The following is a 21,620-nucleotide window of genomic DNA, read 5'->3' on the forward strand; positions in this document are numbered from 1 at the left end:
AATTCATTCACCGCGGTCCCTTCAATCCACTGTGTAATTCATTCACCGCGGTCCCTTCAATCCACTGTGTAATTCATTCACCGCGGTCCCTCCAATCCACTGTGTAATTCATTCACCGCGGTCCCTTCAATCCACTGTGCAATTCATTCACCGCGGTCCCTTCAATCCACTGTGTAATCTATTCACCGCGGTCCCTTCAATCCACTGTGTAATTAATTCACCGCGGTCCCTTCAATCCACTGTGCAATTCATTCACCGCGGTCCCTCCAATCCACTGTGCAATTCATTCACCGCGGTCCCTTCAAACCACTGTGCAATTCATTCACCGCGGTCCCTCCAATCCACTGTGTAATTCATTCACCGCAGTCCCTTCAATCCACTGTGTAATTCATTCACCGCAGTCCCTCCAATCCACTGTGTAATTCATTCACCGCAGTCCCTCCAATCCACTGTGTAATTCATTCACCGCGGTCCCTCCAACCCACTGTGCAATTCATTCACCGCGGTCCCTTCAATCCACTGTGCAATTCATTCACCGCGGTCCCTTCAATCCACTGTGTAATTCATTCACCGCGGTCCCTTCAATCCACTGTGCAATTCATTCACCGCGGTCCCTCCAATCCACTGTGCAATTCATTCACCGCGGTCCCTTCAATCCACTGTGCAATTCATTCACCGCGGTCCCTTCAATCCATTGTGCAATTTATTCACCGCGGTCCCTTCAATCCACTGTGCAATTCATTCACCGCGGTCCCTTCAATCCATTGTGCAATTCATTCACCGCGGTCCCTTCAATCCACTGTGTAATTCATTCACCACGGTCCCTCCAATCCACGGTGTAATTCATTCACCGCGGTCCCTTCAATCCACTGTGTAATTCATTCACCGCGGTCCCTCCAATCCACGGTGTAATTCATTCACCGCGGTCCCTTCAATCCACTGTGTAATTCATTCACCACGGTCCCTCCAATCCACGGTGTAATTCATTCACCGCGGTCCCTTCAATCCACTGTGTAATTCATTCACCACGGTCCCTCCAATCCACGGTGTAATTCATTCACCACGGTCCCTCCAATCCACTGTGCAATTCATTCACCGCAGTCCCTTCATTCCACTGTGTAATTCATTCACCGCGGTCCCTCCAATCCACGGTGTAATTCATTCACCACGGTCCCTCCAATCCACGGTGTAATTCATTCACCACGGTCCCTCCAATCCACTGTGCAATTCATTCACCGCAGTCCCTTCATTCCACTGTGTAATTCATTCACCGCGGTCCCTCCAATCCACGGTGTAATTCATTCACCACGGTCCCTCCAATCCACTGTGCAATTCATTCACCGCAGTCCCTTCATTCCACTGTGCAATTCATTCACCACGGTCCCTCCAATCCACGGTGTAATTCATTCACCACGGTCCCTCCGATCCACGGTGTAATTCATTCACCGCGGTCCCTTCATTCCACTGTGTAATTCATTCACCGCGGTCCCTCCAATCCACTGTGCAATTCATTCACCGCAGTCCCTCCAATCCACTGTGCAATTCATTCACCGCGGTCCCTTCAATCCACTGTGCAATTCATTCACCGCGGTCCCTTCAATCCACTGTGCAATTCATTCACCGCGGTCCCTTCAATCCACTGTGTAATTCATTCACCACGGTCCCTCCAATCCACGGTGTAATTCATTCACCGCGGTCCCTCCAATCCACTGTTTAATTCATTCACCGCGGTCCCTTCATTCCACTGTGTAATCTATTCACCGCGGTCCCTCCAATCCACTGTGTAATTCATTCACCGCGGTCCCTTCAATCCATTGTGCAATTCATTCACCGCGGTCCCTCCAATCCACTGTGTAATTCATTCACCGCGGTCCCTTCATTCCACTGTGTAATCTATTCACCGCGGTCCCTCCAATCCACTGTGTAATTCATTCACCGCGGTCCCTTCATTCCACTGTGTAATCTATTCACCGCGGTCCCTCCAATCCACTGTTTAATTCATTCACCGCGGTCCCTTCAATCCACTGTTTAATTCATTCACCGCGGTCCCTTCATTCCACTGTGTAATCTATTCACCGCGGTCCCTCCAATCCACTGTGTAATTCATTCACCGCGGTCCCTTCATTCCACTGTGAAATCTATTCACCGCGGTCCCTCCAATCCACTGTTAAATTCATTCACCGCGGTCCCTTCATTCCACTGTGAAATCTATTCACCGCGGTCCCTCCAATCCACTGTGTAATTCATTCACCGCGGTCCCTTCATTCCACTGTGTAATCTATTCACCGCGGTCCCTCCAATCCACTGTGTAATTCTTTCACCGCGTCTTCTTGGTTCTTTCGGTAAAGTCACGTAGAAGGGAAGGAATAAAATAATTCTCAGAATTAGAATTATTTTGAGAATTATTTTATTATATTTTATTTTTTATTATTTTATTACTTCCCTTCTACGTGACTTTACCGAAAGAACAAAGAAGATGAATCCCTGCAGTCACGAAAGCTTTAACTCGAAATTTTATGATGTTAAATTTGTATTATTTTATTATTTCCCTTCTACGTGACTTTACCGAAAGAACCAAGAAGATGAATCCCTGCAGTCACGAAAGCTTTAACTCGAAATTCATTCGCCGCGGTCCCTTCTCTCCCTACTGCATGCGTCGCGTGTTCACCGCGGCCCCTTGTGCCTACTGTACACGGTGCATTCAAACCACACGAAGATGCGGTTCGGCGTTGGGCTCGTGGTAAATGCGTCTCGCTCCGACAGAACCACCACTCCAACTCACTCGCCGTCTCATGCCTGCCACCATCTCTCCCGTACAATCATCATCGTCGTCGTCGTCGTCGTCATCGTAACATTGCTCAACTCAATGGAAGTTAATTCTAGATGTGAAGCTTTCGTGACTGCAATGATTCATATTCTAAGGTTTTTTTCGGTAAAGTCACGTAGGTAAAAAAACATTAAAAAGTAAAATAAAATGAAGTAAAAATCACGACGTTTCGGAGGCAACACAAGCTTCCGTCTTCAGGTGGTACCGTCACAGCCACGACAGCTGTATCAAGTAAATGAGAGATTACAAGAGCTACCACTCCGTTTATATAATGGTTGGAGAAGGGGGAGGGGTAAGGGCCGCATACTTTTTATTAATATGGTAAGGTGAGGCTTACTTTATTTTACTTTGTAATGTTTTTACCTACGTGACTTTACCGAAAAAACTCAATAGAAGTGTTGCCATAACTCGTTTCTGTGTACAACTCTTGACAGTGCCGTTTGGTTCTTTCGGTGAAATTCACGTATGAAGATAAAATAATAAATTAAATAATAGCATACTACGACGTTTCGATTGCAACGCAAGCAATCGTCATCATCAGGTATAAATTAAATAGCAACAAAAAATCTAACCAGAAAACTATAGACAGACATGTGTTACTCTCTGTGTATCTTGGTGATATCTGTCTGCTTATATGTCTGTCTATAGTTTTCTGGTTAGATTTGTGTTGCTATTTCATTTATACCTGATGACGATTGCTTGCGTTGCAATCGAAACGTCGTAGTATGCCATTATTTAATTCATTATTTTATCTTTACACGTCACTTTACCGAAATAACCAAAGGGTAATTCCTGCAGTCACCCAAGCTCCAAATGTAAGATCTTGACAGTGCTGTTTGTTGCTACCCGCTTGGTAGCCAACACTCAGCACCTCCGATCGGCAACGGTTGGCTACATACGGTGCGAAGAAAGTTCAGCCCACGTGCGTTGGCTGCGTTGTGTGCGCGCAAGAGTGTGACGGTCATGCCTCTCACGACACCAAGTGGCAGGGTTCGGTTCCCGGCTAAGGCCGCACCCTCTCTCTCTCTGTCTCTCACTGTGTGGCGATTGTGTTGTGTGTGTGTTGTGTGTGTTGTGTGTGTGTTGTGTGTGTGTGTTGTGTGTGGGTTGAGTTGTGTGTGTGTGTTGTGTGTGTTGAGTTGTGTGTGTGTGTGTGTTGTGTGTGTGTGTTGTGTGTGTGTGTTGTGTGTGTGTGTTGTGTGTGGCGATTGTGTGTTCTCCACGCTGGTCTGGAGAGTGTTGTGTTGTGTGTGCTGTGTATGGTGTGTGTTGTGTGTGTTTGTTGTGTGTGTTGTGGTCTGTGTGTTGTGTGTTGAGTTGTGCTGTGTGTGTTGTGTGTGTTGTGTGTGTGTTGAGTTGTGTGTGTGTGGTGTGTGTGTGCTGTGTGTGGTGTGTTGTGTGTGTATGGTGTGTGTGTGGTGTGTGTGTGTGGTGTGTGTGTGGTGTGTTAAGTTGTTGTGTGGTGTGTGTGTGGTGTGTGTGTTGTGTGTGTGTGGTGTGTTAAGTTGTTGTGTTGTGTGTGTGGTGTGTGTGTTGTGTGTGTGTGGTGTGTTAAGTTGTTGTGTTGTGTGTGGTGTGTTGTGGTGTGTGTGTTGTGTGTGTGTGGTGTGTGTGTTGTGTGTGTTGTGTGTGTGTGGTGTGTTAAGTTGTTGTTGTGTGTGTGTGGTGTGTTAAGTTGTTGTGGTGTGTGTGTGGTGTGTATGGTGTGTGTGTGGTGTGTGTGTTGAGTGTGTTCTCCCCGCAGGTCTGGAGAGTGTTGTGTGTGTTGTGTAGGTTGTGTTGTGTGTGTGTGTTGTGTGTGTGTTGTGTGTTGTCTGTGTTGTGTGTTGTCTGTGTTGTGTGTGTGTGTTGTGTGTGTTCTCCCCGCTGATCTGGAGAGTGTTGTGTTGTGTGTGTGTGTGTTGTGTGTTGAGTTGTGTGTGTTGTGTGTTGAGTTGTGTGTGTTGTGTGTGTGTATGGTGTGTGTGTTTTGTGTGTGTGCTGTGTGTGTGTCGCGTGTGTGTGCTGTGTGTGTGTGTGGTGTGTGTGCTGTGTGTGTGTGGTGTGTTAAGTTGTTGTGTGGTGTGTGTGTTGTGTGTGTTGTGTGTGTGTGGTGTGTTAAGTTGTTGTGTTGTGTGTGGTGTGTGTGTGGTGTGTGTGTGTGGTGTGTGTGTTGTGTGTGTTGTGTGTGTGTTGTGTGTGTGTGGCGTGTTAAGTTGTTGTGTTGTGTGTGTGGTGTGTGTGTGGTGTGTGTGTTGTGTGTGTTGTGTGTGTGTGGTGTGTTAAGTTGTTGTGTTGTGTGTGTGGTGTGTGTGTGGTGTGTGTGTGGTGTGTATGGTGTGTGTGTGGAGTGTGTGTTGAGTGTGTTCTCCCCGCAGGTCTGGAGAGTGTTGTGTGTGTTGTGTAGGGTGTGTTGTGTGTGTGTGTGTTGTGTGTGTGTTGTGTGTTGTCTGTGTTGTGTGTGTGTGTGTTGTGTGTGTTCTCCCCGCTGGTCTGGAGAGTGTTGTGTTGTGTGTGTGTGTTGTGTGTTGAGTTGTGTGTTGAGTTGTGTGTGTTGTGTGTGTGTGTATGGTGTGTGTGTGTGTGTTGTGTGTGTGCTGTGTGTGTGTTGTGTGTGTGCTGTGTGTGTGTGTAGTGTGTGCTGTGTGTTGTGTGCTGTGTGTGTGTTGTGTGTGTGCTGTGTGTGTGTATTGTGTGTGCGTTGTGTGTGTGCTGTGTGTGTGCTGTGTGTGTGTGTTGTGTGTGTGCTGTGTGTGTGCTGTGTGTGTGTGTTGTGTGTGTGTTGTGTGTGTTATGTGTGTGTGTTGTGTGTGTGCTGTGTGTGTGTTGTGTGTGTTTTGTGTGTATGGTGTGTGTGTTTTGTGTGTATGGTGTGTGTGTTGTGTGTGTGTATGGTGTTTGTGTTGTGTGTGTGTTGAGTTGTGTATGGTGTGTGTGTTGTGTGTGTGTGCTGTGTGTGTGTTGTGTGTGTTGTGTGTGTATGGTGTGTGTGTTGTGTGTGTATGGTGTGTGTGTTGTGTATGGTGAGTTGTGTATGTTGTGTGTGGTGTGTGTGTTGTGCCCCCCCCCCCATGTATCGTCTCAAGGCTTAAACGAGCAACCTGTTGCGATGTTTATACATCGCCACTCGGGGAGACAAAGGCGGCCGGGCGTGGTGCCCTGTTGGCCGTCAAAGGTGCTCGCTAACAGCACTTGCCCCAACAGCCAGCTAAAGGCTATAGCGCTTCTGCATGGGTTTCCACCGGTTTTCTCTCCTATAACAGACACAATGTATCTTCTTGGTTCTTTCGGTAAAGTCACGTAGAAGGGAAGTAATAAAATAATAAAAATAAAACATGATAAAGTAATTCTCACGACGTTTAGGCCACAACGCAAGCAGCCGTCCTCAGGTGAAGACCAGGTCTGTCGGGGAGACAGCGTCTGAATGAGAAATATTTTATTTTTTCCCTTCTACGTGACTTTACCGAAAGAACCAAGAAGATGAATCCCTGCAGTCACCAAAGCTTTAAATCGAGACACAATGTAACTGCTTAAAACATCACACTCATTAAAAAGGACCTTCAATTAGGGTCACACGCAGAAGCAGCAACAGCAACAACATCGCCCCAACTGCGAAACAGAGGTCGCAACCGGGTACCCGATACCCGTACCCTACCCGATACCCGGCTACCCGTACCCGGCCGGGTACGGGTAGGCCGTGAGTCACTGGTGAGTCACCGTTTGTCACTCATTTCCCAACGTCTTGCCTCTTCTCACAATTCAAGTTCCTAGAATCAACCCACCCGCGCCTGCAACATGGCTTCATCCCAGAGGTCGCAATCAGGTACCCAATACCCGTACCGTACCCGTACGGGTACCCGTTTGCGACCCTGGTGCGGCCGGGTACGGGTAGCCGGGTAAGGAATCAAAACCCGTTTGCGACCTCTGCTGCGAAAGCGTTGACACGACCCTCCTGACACAGATTTTTTGAGAGTCGTTGAAGCTTTCCTGGGTAGCCAAGCGGGATAGTGTGACGTCGTGTGGAGGTGTAGGTCTCCGAGGTTCACTCGGCCTGAAATGAGTAGCTGGTGCGGTGTGTAAACATCGCCACTGGGGAGACAAAGGCGGCCGGGCGTGGTGCTGGCCACCCACCCACCCACCCCCTCGTGTGCCGTGCCGAACTTAATAGGTGCTGCTCGCAAACTGCACTTGCCCGTACAGTCTGTTAAGGCTATACGGGGGATCTTTGTCTTTGTTTGTGTGTGTGTGCCATAGGTGGGGAGCGGTGGTGTAGCGGTTAGCGCTACACTGCGCTATGAACCCGGCGACCCGGGTTCGATTCCCGTTCACGGCCAACACCAGTGACGATTATCTGAACCGGTCATTGATCCTCCCTTAGGTCGACTCGGCCTCATATGAGTACCTGGTGTGATGTGTAGTAAACATCGCCACTGGGGAGACAAAGGCTGCCGGGAGTGGTGCTGGCCACCCACCCCCTCGTGTGCCGTGCCGGCCTTCATAGGTGCTGCTCGCAAACTGCACTTGCCCCGACAGTCTGTTAAGGCTACGTGGGGGGTCTTTATCTTTGTGTGTGTGTGTGTGTAGGTCTGCAGCATGAGCGGCGGTCGCATCTGCTCCCGGCTTCTCTCAGTGACTCCGCTGAGCTGCAAAGTGAAATCGCGCAGATCGCTGAGTAAGTGACGGACGCGGCAGACGCTTGCGATGCCTGATTATAACACTGGTCGACGCACTTTTTCTGCCATAAGGTATTCCCAACGGTAATTTTTGGGTGCTGATTCCAAATCTGGCATCGGTTTTTGTCTATCACATCAGGTTTTTGAGATATCAAATATTGCATTTTCAATAAAAAACTGCAGAAGAAAAATATTAAATAAATGTGGATATCTACATAAAATTATATTTTAATCACACTATCCTAAAAATACAGCACCTTATTTATCTACATAAAATGATATTAATAACACACTATCCTAAAAATACAGCACCATATTTATCTACATAAAATGATATTATAAACACACTATCCTAAAAAATACAGCACCATATTTTAACACTAAAGCAGTCACTGACTCGCAACAACTTGCAATCATAAGTGACAGAGTTAATTTCGGGTAAAATCAATGAAAATGGGGTATGCGGATAGCATAAAAATGAGATGTGATAGAGCAAATCTGAGATCAGATTTGGAATCAGCACCCTGAAATTAGTCTAAAACAGCTGCAAAAGTCCAGGCCAGAAATTTTTTTGTTGTTGTTGACCAGTGTAATAGAATCATTCATGTGAACAAAAAAGTCCACTGCCCTAACGAGCGTTGAGACATTGCCGTTCATCCTCCTGGTGGGAATTACACATTCCTGTGACAAGGGTGAGTCTGTCCATAGGGCAACCGCTGTTGACTTACACACAAAGTGGAACAAGTTTATCGACCCCCCTGAATGATGATGGGCAGAGTCAACCGCCTCAGTCTGGATGATTAAATAAGAACCTTATGGTGGGAACCTGTGCTCCCGAATAAAAGGAATTGAAAAATCGTAATTAATAAATTTACTTTTGCCGACTCCGTCCCACCGCGCACACACAAACTCCGCGACCCGCCAGAAATCAATCCTCTCGTTCTTCACCAAGCACCCGGCGTTGCCAAAATTGCCGTTCTCGTAAACAAAACTTTGATACTTTGATCAGCGCGTCGTGTAGAGCTCGTCGAGAGGAACAGATCGCCGCGTCGTTCGCCTTCAACAGACGTACAATGACGTCGCAGCGCAGATTACGCGAGAGCCCCGGGGGCTTATGGGACCCCGGGGGCTCCCGCCATGAGGTTCACGATGAACTCGCAACCTTCAGGCTGAGAGAGATGCTCGCTACCGCTGAGCCTGTGTCGGCCATTGGCGTTAACCACGTGGCTGTTACAGGGGGGATTGATCTGTGACGCAGGAGGGCAGTGGTCTTCATTGCAAGACCTGCGGGCCACAGACGGAGACTGGTGGCCTTCAGTGCGGTCCAGAGGTCGCAAACGGGTTTTGATTCCTTACCCGTACCCGGCCGCACCAGGGTCGCAAATGGGTACCCGTATCCGGCCGGGTACGGGTACCCGTTCCCTACCCGTACCCGTACCCTACCCGAAATGAGGGACAAACGGTGACTCACCAGTGACTCATGGCCTACCCGTACCCGTACCCGGCCGCACCAGGGTTGCAAACGGCTACCCGTACCCGGCCGGGTACGGGTACGGGTTTGGAAAGGCACAGCAACATTGCCTCCGAATGTGAAACTACGGTGGTACGTTCCAAGTTGATTCCGTTAATATTCTCGTCTTTATGCCTTGCAGGGAAATATGCGGCTCTAGCAGGATCGGTGATTGCAGGGTAAGATGGCTGTTCAGTTCCTGTTATTTCTGTGATGTTTGTGAAGATACTTCACTCTAGGTGCTGTTTGTATCAAGTTAAAATATTATACTCTTTGGTTCTTTCGGTAAAGTCACGTAGGTGAAAATAATAATAGAATAAAAAAAATATATATATAAAGTGAAAACAACTAAATAAAATCACTTTTTTATTTTTTATTCTATTATTATTTTCACCCACGCGACTTTACCGAAAGAACCAAAGAGTGCGGATCCTTGCAGTCACGAAAACTTCAAATCTAGAATTAAAATATTATTTGTATTATTATATTAGTCTAGTGACTAACTCGGAGACGGTAAGATTTGGAGACACTTCTTTATTAACGAGCACCATCGGAGCTCGCGCTCTTCATAGTCAGTCCATCTATTGCCGGCAACGCTACTCAGCCAGGACATTTGGTAGGCTGCCTGACTGGCAGAGGTCGCAAACAGGTTTTGATTCCTTACCCGTACCCGTACCCGGCCGCACCAGGGTCGCAAACGGGTACCCGTACCCGGCCGTACCCGTACCCGGCTGGGTACGGGTAGGGTACGGGTATCGGGTACCTGATTGCGACCTCTGGGATGAAGCCATGTTGCAAGCACGGGTGGGTTGATTCTAGGAACTTGAATTGTGAGAAGAGACAAGACGTTGGGAAATGAGTGACAAACGGTAACTCACCAGTGACTCACGGCCTACCTGTACCCGGCCGCACCAGGGTCGCAAACGGGCTGTTGTGTTGTGTGTGTATGCACCGATGCTCTCTGTGTTGTGTGTGTGTGTGTGTACACCGGCTGTGTTGTGTGTGTGTGTGTACACCGGCTGTGTTGTGTTGTGTGTGTGTGTACACCCGCTGTGTGTGTGTACACCGGCTGTGTTGTGTTGTGTGTGTGTGTACACCGGCTGTGTGTGTGTGTGTGTACACTGGCTGTGTTGTGTTGTGTGTGTGTGTGTGTACCGGCTGTGTTGTGTGTGTGTGTGTGTACACCGGCTGTGTGGTGTGTGTCTGTGTACCGGCTGTGTGTGTGTGTGTGTGTGTTCACCGGCTGTGTTGTGTGTGTGTGTGTACACTGGCTGTGTTGTGTGTGTGTGTGTGTACACTGGCTGTGTTGTGTGTGTGTGTACACTGGCTGTGTTGTGTGTGTGTGTGTACACCGGCTGTGTGGTGTGTGTGTGTGTACCGGCTGTGTGTGTGTGTGTTCACCGGCTGTGTTGTGTGTGTGTGTGTACACTGGCTGTGTTGTGTGTGTGTGTGTGTGTACACTGGCTGTGTAGTGTGTGTGTGTGTACACCGGCTGTGTTGTGTGTGTGTGTGTACACTGGCTGTGTTGTGTGTGTGTGTGTACACTGGCTATGTTGTGTGTGTGTGTGTGTGTACACCGGCTGTGTTGTGTGTGTGTGTGTACACCGGCTGTGTTGTGTGTGTGTGTGTACACTGGCTGTGTTGTGTGTGTGTGTGTGTACACCGGCTGTGTTGTGTGTGTGTGTGTGTGTACACTGGCTGTGTTGTGTGTGTGTGTGTACACTGGCTATGTTGTGTGTGTGTGTGTACACTGGCTGTGTTGTGTGTGTGTGTGTGTACACTGGCTGTGTTGTGTGTGTGTGTACTGGCTGTGTGTGTGTGTGTACACGCAGAGGCTGCGTGTTCGTCGCGTACGAGGCCGCGTCGCTGCGCTTGGCTCTGCAGATCCGGACGTCGGCCGTGGACGTTGAGAAGCTCAAGTCGTACATCTACATTGACACGGAGTCACCGCTGCCCCCCGGGAACCAGGGTCCGCTTGCTGCCCTCACTCACTTGCACCAATTCTTCTCCAGAATTGGGGCTGGGGCAGAGGTCGCAGCCGGGTACCCGATACCCGTACCCTACCCGATACCCGGCTACCTGTACCCGGCCGGGTACGGGTAGCCGGGTAGCCGTTTGCGACCCTGGTGCGGCCGAGTATGGGTAGGCCGTGAGTCACTGGTGAGTAACCGTTTGTCACTCATTTCGGGTAGGGTACGGGTACGGGTAGGGAAAGGCTACCCGTACCCGGCCGGGTACGAGTACGGGTACCCATTTGCGACCCTGGTGTGGCCGGGTACGGGTAAGGAAACAAAACCCGTTTGCGACCTCTGGGCTGGGGTTAGGAATATAATTAAGCTGTCCCTGAATTTAAACTCCCCAAGTTGGCCTGCGGCCACATCTGCAACACTAAAACCATCCTGCTGCTGCCTGCTGCACCGATTTGTTTCAAGTTCAAGTTCATGTATTAGGTATAGCCCTGTGAGCCATTCGGCTCTTGAATCGGGTGCAACCGCAACAAACAAAAAACAAAAACACGAACAAAAAACATCTTAAAGTGAATATGTGACTGAGTGCAAACAGAAAATCCATGGAAAAGACAGGAAAATATTGCAGAAAAAAATCACCGCACACCAACGCTTCTGTTACCTCGACTCAACAGGGACGTTTGATGTCTGCCGGTTGAGTCGCCCTTGGAAAAAGAGCTTGGCTTTATTCAGGAAATAAAACTTCTGATTCTGATTCATATCAATCTCTTAATGCCCCACCCTTTTACTCTATTGGCTCCCGGCGCCTTTCCATTTTGGGTCCCACCCCCTTGTTCTTTAGGCCCCGCGTCTTTCCGTCCAGACGCCGCCCATTCGGCATTGAGTCGTCATCTGTTCCGTGGGCCGCACACTCATCTGCTTCATGCCTTGGGATCAAAGTGGCAGAGGAGGTGGTGGTGGTGGTGGTGGTCGCGATGAATCTGAACGCCGTGTCTACGATGTGTGCAGGTCTGCCTGAGCGTGTGAGGACCGGCCTACACAGGCTGCGGCGGAGGCTTTACGAGGCCACGCTCGGGAGGCTGTGGAAGCCGCTGGATGGTGAGTCTCTCCCAGAGTACTACGAGCTTGAAACGATATTGAGGGGACTGGGCGGGTCAGAGGTCACAGCGCCGTGCTGCCCGTGCTGGAACCGCCGATATCCTCGGTTTGGGCCCAGGATCATGGCCAGCGCTTAATAAACCAGGTTCTGAGACGTGGTAAGGTGGTGGTCTCAACCCAGTCGATGACAATTGCACAAAAATTATCCAGTAAAACCTTGGATTGCGAGTGACTTGGTCTGCGAGTGTTTTGCAAGTACGAGCTAAATTTTTTAAATAAATAAGCAAATGGCATCATAAGCCGTTTATGGATAATTCACACGGCAGTGTTAACCAGGGCGGCCTGCCAGATTCGAATCGCGAACCTACGCAACAAGCGGGGAACCGCGCTGCCGGTGGGCTCTGTGACCATCCACTCAATCAACGCATCGGCGCTGCCGTAGCAATACGGTGAAAACTTGGATTGCGAGATTCTAAGAACACAGGATGAGATGTTACTATCCTTTGTGCAAGCACTTCCAAGAGTTCATGAACAGTGAGCCTGGTGAAATTTGGGGAGCGCATCGTCAGTAGTGAACCTTTGGTTCCTAGGGTGTTTCGGCCTTTCACACGATACAGCCTCCCCAAAGGCGGCCAGCGACAGGGTGATCAATCCTACGCTTGCGTCCCATTCCCAATTAGTCATAGGAGTTGCCTTGTTGTTGATAGCCAACATCCCATGGGACTATGCGTGGCAGGGGCGTCCTCCTCCCTGAGTCAAGCATTGTTGACTGCATACCTCCTGGCCCTCTCACTTCGGGGCCCAGCTGGGGTCTTTCCTCTTCATCCAGAGCCACTGACTGCTGCCTTCTGCCGCCTCCGATACAGCTCTGATTGCCGAACGCTGGTCTGCGAGTGTCTTGCAAGACGAGCTAAATTTTTAAATAAATATGAATTTGATAAACGAGCGAGGTCTTGCAACACGAGCATTACGTACAGTATACGCTTTAAATTTCGATTTAAAGCTTTCGTGACTGCAGGGATTCATCTTCTTGGTTCTTTCGGTAAAGTCACGTAGAAGGGAAGTAATAAAATAATAAAAATAAAACATAATAAAATAATTCTCACGACGTTTCGGCCACAACGCAAGCAGCCGTCCTCAGGTGAAAACCAGGTCTGTCGAGGCGACAGCGTCTGAATGAAACAGCACCATGCCGAGCGTCACGTGATCACCACCGATGTACGAGTGCTTTGATATACGAGTGCTTTGGATTACAAGCACGTTTCCGGAACGAATTATGCTCGCAATCCAAGGTTTTACTGTAGTGAATTTGTTTTTTGGCCAAATTTGAATACATTCTTCCTAAGTTATGGGTCTGCGAATTTCAATCACGGTCCCTGCTTGCGGCTCGTGCCTTGTCCCCGACGTAGTTGCAACCTGGTGTGACCGCTGCTGCTCGTGGATGTTGACTCCCCACCCCTCTTCTTGGTTCTTTCGGTAAAGTCACGTAGAATTGAAATAATAAAATTATAAAAATTAAACATAATAAAATAATTCTCACGACGTTTCGGCCACAACGCAAGCAGCCGTCCTCAGGTGGAGGACAGGTCTGTCGAAGAGACAGCGTCTGTCTCCTTATTATTTCCACTCTACGTGACTTTACCGAAAGAACCAAGAAAATGAATCCCTGCAGTCACGAAAGCTTTAAATCGAAATCCCTCCCCCTCGCCGCACCATTTTCTCCTCGCCCCCCTTACCCTCCTCGCCATCTTCTCTCCCACACCCCCCCCCCCCCCCTTTCCGTGCCTCCAGACATTCTTCCTGGCGCCAACGAGGACGACAGGAGACTGTGGCAGCTGCTGCAGAAGTCCCGCTCTGCCCAGCTGTCAGAGAGGCTGCAGGCCGTGCGGGAACTGGCGTCCGCCCATCACTGGCCCGGTACCGGCACCGCCCCCCACGACGCTCGCCGGCACGTCGGCGCGTTTCGTGACGCGTAGCGACGATGGTGATGATGGTGACAGTGATAATTGTTTTTTTTATCCTGTTATCTGGCAACAATAGTGACACCTTTTTTACAAGGAGTCATGTTAGCATTGACCACAATACCTGCGGTCGGAATGCAAACAAAAAAGACAACTCTGATAATGTCATTGAAATTGATTGGTCCACACCCGAGACAGCTTTCCTTAGAGCCTAGTCTCACATGGTGTTGGACCAGATGACGCCAAAAGGCGCACAACTCAAAGACAATGCACCGTCAGAGTATGAGAGCTCTGGGTAATCATTTACACCATTGGAACATCCTTTGCCAGTAGCAAAATATGATAAAAAAAATGTTACCCTTTTATCTGGCAACAAAACTGACACCTTTTTTACAAGGAGTCATGTTAGCATTGACCTGCGGTCGGAATGCAAACAAAAAACACAACTCTGATAATGTATGCACTATCCTTGAAATTGATTGGTCTACACCCGAGACAGCTTTCCTTAGAGCCTAGTCTCACATGGTGTTGGACCAGATGACGCCATAAGGCGCACAACTCAAAGACAATGCACCATCAGAGTATGAGAGCTCGGGGTAAGCATTTACACCATTGGAACCTCCTTTGCCAGTAGCAAAATATGCTAATTGTTTTTTTACCCTTTTATCTGGCAACAAAACTGACACCTTTTTTTTACAAGGAGCCATGTTTGCATTGTAAAAAAGGTGTCAGTTTTGTTGCCAGATAAAAGGGTAAAAAACCAATTATCATATTTTTCTCCTGGCAAAGGAGGTTCCAATGGTTACCATGGCGACGCGTGGCGACGATGGTAACGTTGGCAACGCGTGTTGACGATGTTGCAGATTACCAGTACAGGAACGTGGCCCAGGCAAGCGACGCACGGACCCTGGTCGGCCTGGCTCGTTCCCAGGACGTGGACTTGAGATTTTTCCTCCCTCCTGCCCCTCTGCTTCGTTCGGACACCGTGAGCACCCTCGCACCTCGCGCGCCCCCCCCCCCCCCCTCCTCGCATCCCGCGTCTGCCGGTCGTCTCGGTCTGTCCTGTGACCTAGGCGGGCAGTGAGCCTTCCACACTTCACTTGGCGTAAAGGTGCAAACGGCAAAGATCCCCCGTATAAGCTTGAATATACTGTTCGGGCAAGTGCTGTTAAGCGAGTGGTACCTCATGAGGCCTCCTTTGCCAGTACCAAAATATAATAATAGGGTTTTCACCCTTTTTTCTGGCAACAAAACTGAAACCTTTTTACAAGGAATCATGTTTATATTAACCACAATACCTGCGGTCAGAATGCAAACAAAAAACACACTGATAATGTATGCATTGTCCTTGAAATTTATTGGTCCACACCAGACAGCTTTCCTTAGAGCCTAGTGTCATACGGTGTTCGACCAGATAACGCCAAAAGGCGCACAACTCAAAGACAACGCACCATCAAGAGTATTGAGAGCTTGGGATAAGCATTTAAATCATGAGGCCTCCTTTGCCAGTACCAAAATATAATAATAGGGTTTTTCCCCTTTTTTCTGGCAACAAAACTGAAACTCTGCGTTGTCTATTTTTACGAGTGGGTACCTATGAAGGCCGACACGGCGCACGAGGGGGTGGGTGGCCAAAACCACGCCCGGCCGCCTGTCATGGTGCGCCTGGCTGACACAAGCACCGTGGTGATGTCACCGCCACTTTGTGTTGAATGGCGAGTCTTGTTGGTGGCGCTGGTGGCGGTGGCTATGGCGATTGTGTTGTTGTTTTGGTGGCGGTGGTCATGGTGTTGTTGCTGGCATTTGTGGTGGTGGTGGCAATGGTGATGATGATTGCGGTGTTGGTGGTGGTGACTTGGCGGTGGTGGCGGTGGTTGCGGTGGTTGCGGTGGTGGCGGTGGTGGCGGCTGCGTCGTCGTCGCTGCTGCTGGTGCTGGTGGTGGTGACTTGGCAGTGGTGGCGCTGGTGGCGGTGGTTGCAGTGGCTATGGTGTTTGTGGTTGTTGTTTTGGTGGCGGTGGTCATGGTGTTGTTGCTGGCATTTGTGGCGGCGGCGGTGGTGGCAATGGTGATGATGATTGCGGTGTTGGTGGTGGTGACTTGGCGGTGGTGGCGGTGGTGGTGACGGTGATGATGATTGCGGTATTGGTGGTGGTGACGTGGCGGTGGTGGCGGTGGTGGCAATGGTGATGATGATTGCGGTGTTGGTGGTGGTGACTTGGCTGTGGTGGTGGCAATGGTGATGATGATTGCGCTGTTGGTGGTGGTGACGTGGCGGTGGTGGCGGCGGTGGTGGCGGTGGTGCCGGCTGCGTCGTCGTCGCCGCTGCTGCTGCTGGTGACTTGCTGGCGCGGCGGGCTGCAGGGCCCTTCCCCTGCCTTGGCCGAGGAGCTGCGAGCCCTGGTGGCTGCTCTGCCCCAGCGGAGCGAGGACTCCTGCCTGCGCTACTTCACATCGCTGGCGCTCAGGGACGGCTACGAGCACGTGGAGGCACAGAGGGTACGGCCGCCTACACCGCCGCGGCCCACGGCATCGTCGTTAACATCTCGCCGCAGTGGCTCAGAGATGTTAACTACCTCGCCTGGTGTACAGGAGGTCGTGGGTTTGATCCCGACCCTGACGCCTGCTGCTGTATATTTGGAGTTTGCGTCTCTCTCTCTCTCTCATCATCATCACGGTGGCTAGGAGATGTTAACTACCTCGCCTGGTGTACAGGAGGTCGTGGGTTCGATCCCGACCCTGACGCCTGCTGCTGTATATTTGGAGTTTGCGTGCCTCTCTCCCTGCGGTCACGTGGATTTTTCTCCGGGTCCTCCGGTTTTTCACCCCACAATTAGAATCGACGTGACGCGTTCAGATTATTTGGCTGCTTCGTGGTGGGTTAGGTAGTGGTGAGTTGGTGGCGGTGGTGCCGAGTGTGGTGGTGTCACTGGCAAGTCCCGTAGCCCACGATGTCTCCGTTGCCTCCCGGCGCGCAGGATGGCCCAGGCTGCTTCGAGACGAGCGAGTTCCTCTACGCGCAGACGCTCAGCTCGCTGGCGCCCGAGCGCGCTGAGGCCTTCTGCCTGCACGCTCTCCTGCACCATTCCATGGTGAGCGCCGCAGTTAGAGCTCGGTGGGAGGTGGGGGGTGGGGGGTGGGGGGGGGTTGGGTGGTGGGGGCTGGGGGGTTTGCGGGGGTAGGGAGTTGGGAGGTGGGGGGTGGTGTGTGGTTGGGATGTGGGGGCTGGGTGGTGGAGGTTGTGGGGGGTGGGGGGTGGTGTGTGGTTGGGTGTTGGGGGCTGGGGGGTTTGTGGGGGTAGGGAGTTGGGGGGTGGGAGGTGGGGGGTGGTGTGTGGTTGGGTGGTGGGGGCTGGGGGGTTTGTGGGGGTAGGGAGTTGGGGGGTGGAGGTTGTGGGGGGTGGTGGGGGTGGGGGTACCACTTGACCCACGCGGTAGGTGGGAACCATCCCGCTTGCTGTACTGCCATTGTGCACGTGGCCGTGAGCCGAGAGACGGCGGCGGGCGACGCGGCAGCCCACGGACAGGGAGGGAGTTTCACGGTCGCGTGTGTGTGTGTATGTGTGTGTGTGTGTATGTGTGCGTGTATGTGTGTGTGTGCTCCACCAAACCTCGCTGCGTCCACAGTGCACTGCCTTAGTGCTGCCTTAGTGCTGCATTTCCTGGAGTGGTGGCCGTGCACATGGCCTGTCATCCAGCCCTGTGAAGGCAGCAGGGGTTGGTGGAACGTAAAAATGTTGAGTGAGTGGGTGGGTGAGTGAATGGGTTCGTGGATGAGTGGACGAGTGAGTGGGTGGATGAGTGAGTGGGTGGGTGAGTGAATGGGTGAGTGGGTGGGTGAATGAATGGGTTCGTGGATGAGGGAGTGGGTGGGTGAGTGAGTGAGTGGGTAGGTGAGTGAATGGGTTCGTGGATGAGTGAGTGGGTGGGTGAGTGAATGGGTTCGTGGATGAGTGAGTGGGTGGGTGAGTGAATGGGTTCGTGGATGAGTGAGTGGGTGGGTGAGTGAATGGGTTCGTGGATGAGTGAGTGGGTGGGTGAGTGAATGGGTTCGTGGATGAGTGAGTGGGTGGGTGAGTGAATGGGTTCGTGGATGAGTGAGTGGGTGGGTGAGTGAATGGGTTCGTGGATGAGGGAGTGGGTGGGTGAGTGAGTGGGTGGGTGAGTGAATCGGTTCGTGGACGAGTGAGTGGGTGGTTGAACGGACGAGTGGGCGAGCGATTGAGCCACCTCCATCGCTAAGGTGGTCCCACCTCCACCTCCGCAGGTGCCGGGCCACGGTAAGCTCATGGTGGACCGTGGCGCCCTGCAGCTGCTGCTGAGGCTCTACCTGGCGCGGCGCGACCCGGCGCGCAAGGTGCAGCGCCGGGTCACTCGCATCCTGGGCAACCTGGCCGCGTGCCCGGAGCTGCACGGACAGATCCACCAATCCGGTGAGCGCACGCGGAACGACTCGGGGCCGTGCCAGTCGCCGCGCACTTTGCCTCGCGACGCAATCGGCCCGGTGCTCGGGGACCAGAGGTCGCAATCAGGTACCCGATACCCGTACCCTACCCGATACCTGGCTACCCGTACCCGGCCGGGTACGGGTACCCGTTTGCGACCCTGGTGCGGCCGGGTACGGGTAGGCCGTGAGTCACTGGTGAGTCACCGTCTGTCACTCATTTCCCAACGTCTTGTCTCTTCTCACAATTCAAGTTCCTAGAATCAACCCACCCGCACCTGCAACGTGGCTTCATCCCAGAGGTCGCAATCGGGTACCCGATACCCGTACCCTACCCGTACCCAGCCGGGTACGGGTACGGGTACCCGTTTGCGACTCTGGTGCGGCTGGGTACAGGTACGGGTAAGCAATCAAAACCCGTTTGCGACCTCTGTCGGGGGCAGCTACGAGCACGTGGAGGCACAGAGGGTACGGCCGCCCACACCGCCACGGCCCACGGCATCGTCGTTAACATCTCGCCACAGTGGCTCGGAGATGGTAACTCCCTCGCCTGGTATACAGGAGGTCGTGGGTTTGATCCCGACCCTGACGCCTGCTGCTGCTGTATATTTGGAGTTTGCGTGTCTCTCTCTCTCATCATCACGGTGGCTAGGAGATGTTAACTACCTCGCCTGGTATACAGGAGGTCCTGGGTTTTATCCCGACCCTGACGCCTGCTGCTGCTGTGTATTTGGAGTTTGCGTGCCTCTCTCCCTGCGGTCACGTGGATTTTTCTCCGGGTCGAATCGACGTGACGCGTTCAGATTATTTGTCTGCTTCGTTGGGTTATCGTTTGTGGCCGGGTTGCTGTTGATGAAGAGTTACATAGCTCAGTAGGCCTTACCTGGTGAAATAAAAAAGTAGTTTAAGTCGTAAAATTTCGATTTAAAGCTTTCGTGACTGCAGGGATTCATCTTCTTGGTTCTTTCGGTAAAGTCACGTAGAAGGGAAATACAAAATAAAAAAATTTGTAAATGTTTTTTATTATTATTTTATTATTTCCCCTCTACGTGACTTTACCGAAAAAACCAAGAAGATGAACCCAGTCGTTCGTAAAAGTTGAAGGCGGTATAGTACTATAGTAATCGAGCGAGTGCAGAATCACTGAGCTGGAATTGATAGCTTGAAAGCATTTAGCGCGGGGCCCTTGAAAGTGCGGGGCCCGTAGCTACATATGTAGCTATACTCTTTGGTTCTTTCGGTGAAGTCACGTAGACGGGAAATAATAAAGTAAAAAAAATAAAAATTATTTTATTATTTCCCTTCTACGTGACTTCACGTAGAAGGGAAATAATAAAATAAGAAAAATAAATCATTATTTTATTATTTCCCTTCTACGTGATTTCACGTAGAAGGGAAATAATAAAGTAAAAAAAATAAATCATTATTTTATTATTTCCCTTCTACGTGACTTTACCGAAAGAACCGAGAAGAGTCTAAGTCGTAGTTTAGTAGCGTGTGATACTGACGGTTCTGCCCGTGATGCTGCTGGCGCTGTGTGCGTGCCGGCGCTGCCGGCGCTGCAGGCTGGCTGCGGCCGCTGGTGGAGATGTCTCAGAGCCCCCGGGTGGTGCAGGCGTGCCACGCAGCGCGGGCCCTCGCCAACCTGGACAGGGAGACGGCGCACGGGACCCTGATCGAGGGAATGTTCCTGCTGCACCCTCTACATCGCAGCAGGTGACTGCTGCAGCACCGCTACATCGCAGCGCCACTGCACCACTGCATCGCAGCGCCACTGCACCACTGCAACACTGCATCACTGCTCCTTCATGGTGGTGTTGGTGTGATCACCAGTGAGGAGGTGGTGGTGATGGTGGTGGTGTTTTTGGTGTGTTCACCAGTGAGGTGGCGGTGATGGTGGTGGTGTGTTCACCAGTAAAGTGGCGGTGGTGGTGGCGTGTTCACCAGTGAGGTGGTGGTGGTGTGTTCACCAGTAAGGTGGCGGTGATGGTGGTGTGTTCACCAGTAAGGTGGTGGTGGTGGTGTGTTCACCAGTAAGGTGGCGGTGGTGGTGGTGTGTTCACCAGTGAGGTGGTAGTGGTGGTGGTGTGTTCACCAGTAAGGTGGCGGTGGTGGTGATGTGTTCACCAGTAAGGTGGTGGTGGTGGTGTGTTCACCAGTAAGGTGGCGGTGGTGGTGTGTTCACCAGTAAGGTGGTGGTGGTGGTGGCGTTTTCACCAGTGAGGTGGCGGTGGTGGTGTGTTCACCAGTGAGGTGGCGGTGGTGGTGTGTTCACCAGTAAGGTGGTGGTGTGTTCACCAGTAAGGTGGTGGTGGTGGTGTGTTCACCAGTAAGGTGGCGGTGGTGGTGGCGTGTTCACCAGTGAGGCGGTAGAGGTGGTGGTGTGTTCACCAGCGCGAGGCGGTGGTAGCGGCGGTGATAGTGGCGGTTGTGTGTTCGCCTGTGAAGTGGTGGTGGTGTCGGCGGCGTTGCTTTATTCACCAGTGAGGAGGTGTCGGCGGATGTGCTCTTTGTGCACGGCCTCCTGGGAGGTGGCTTCAAGACGTGGCGGCAGCAGGACGTGGAGACGGCACCCTCTGAGGAGGGCCCCGAGAGCGAGGCCTACACCCACTGCTGGCCCAAGGTCGCGACCCCGTGCCCGTGCAGGCAGGAGTGGCCACTCACTCACACTGACACCGACTAACACACTCGCTCGCTAAGACTCACTCTCGCTCACGCTCATTCTCGCAATCACTCTCTCACTGACACCGACTAACACACTCGCTCGCTAAGACTCACTCTCGCTCACGCTCATTCTCGCTATCACTCTCTCACTGACACCGACTAACACACTCGCTCGCTAACACTCACTCTCGCTCACGCTCATTCTCGCAATCACTCACTCACTGACACCGACTAACACACTCGCGCGCTAAGACTCCCTCTCGCTCACGCTCATTCTCGCAATCACTCTCTCACTGACACCGACTAACACTCGCTCGCTAACACTCACTCTCGCTCACACTCATTCTCGCTAACGCTCATTCTCGCAAACACTCTCGCAATCACTTACTCAAATTTCGAGGTAAAGCTTTCGTGACTGCAGGGATTCATCTTCTTGGTTCTGTCGGTAAAGTCACGTAGAATGGAAATAATAAAATAATAAAAATAAAATATAAAATTT

At 51.4% G+C, this 21,620-nt stretch overlaps 1 protein-coding gene across 3 annotated transcripts in view; it reads left to right on the forward strand.

The window, feature by feature from the left end:
- The first annotated feature begins 2,566 nt into the window (after window positions 1-2,566).
- Window positions 2,567-21,620, forward strand: part of SERAC1 (serine active site containing 1) — a 34,609-nt gene continuing 15,555 nt past the window's right edge. The window contains exons 1-12 of one of the 3 annotated variants that reach the window (XM_078880343.1): window positions 2,567-2,740; window positions 7,391-7,478; window positions 9,132-9,168; window positions 10,822-10,958; window positions 11,965-12,054; window positions 13,846-13,971; window positions 14,879-15,000; window positions 16,379-16,513; window positions 16,993-17,106; window positions 18,281-18,446; window positions 20,023-20,173; window positions 20,942-21,080. In XM_078880343.1, the coding sequence (XP_078736469.1) occupies window positions 2,717-2,740; window positions 7,391-7,478; window positions 9,132-9,168; window positions 10,822-10,958; window positions 11,965-12,054; window positions 13,846-13,971; window positions 14,879-15,000; window positions 16,379-16,513; window positions 16,993-17,106; window positions 18,281-18,446; window positions 20,023-20,173; window positions 20,942-21,080 (1,329 nt within the window). In that variant the 5' untranslated portion in view covers window positions 2,567-2,716. Of the gene's footprint in view, window positions 2,741-3,047; window positions 3,059-3,724; window positions 3,750-7,390; window positions 7,479-9,131; window positions 9,169-10,821; window positions 10,959-11,964; window positions 12,055-13,845; window positions 13,972-14,878; window positions 15,001-16,378; window positions 16,514-16,992; window positions 17,107-18,280; window positions 18,447-20,022; window positions 20,174-20,941; window positions 21,081-21,620 lie in introns of those variants that run through there. The other 2 variants (XM_078880345.1, XM_078880344.1) reach the window with 2 other exon arrangements.

The sequence above is a fragment of the Lampetra fluviatilis genome, chromosome 57 (assembly GCF_964198595.1).
Source record: "Lampetra fluviatilis chromosome 57, kcLamFluv1.1, whole genome shotgun sequence".
Classification (NCBI taxonomy): Eukaryota; Metazoa; Chordata; class Hyperoartia; order Petromyzontiformes; family Petromyzontidae; genus Lampetra; species Lampetra fluviatilis.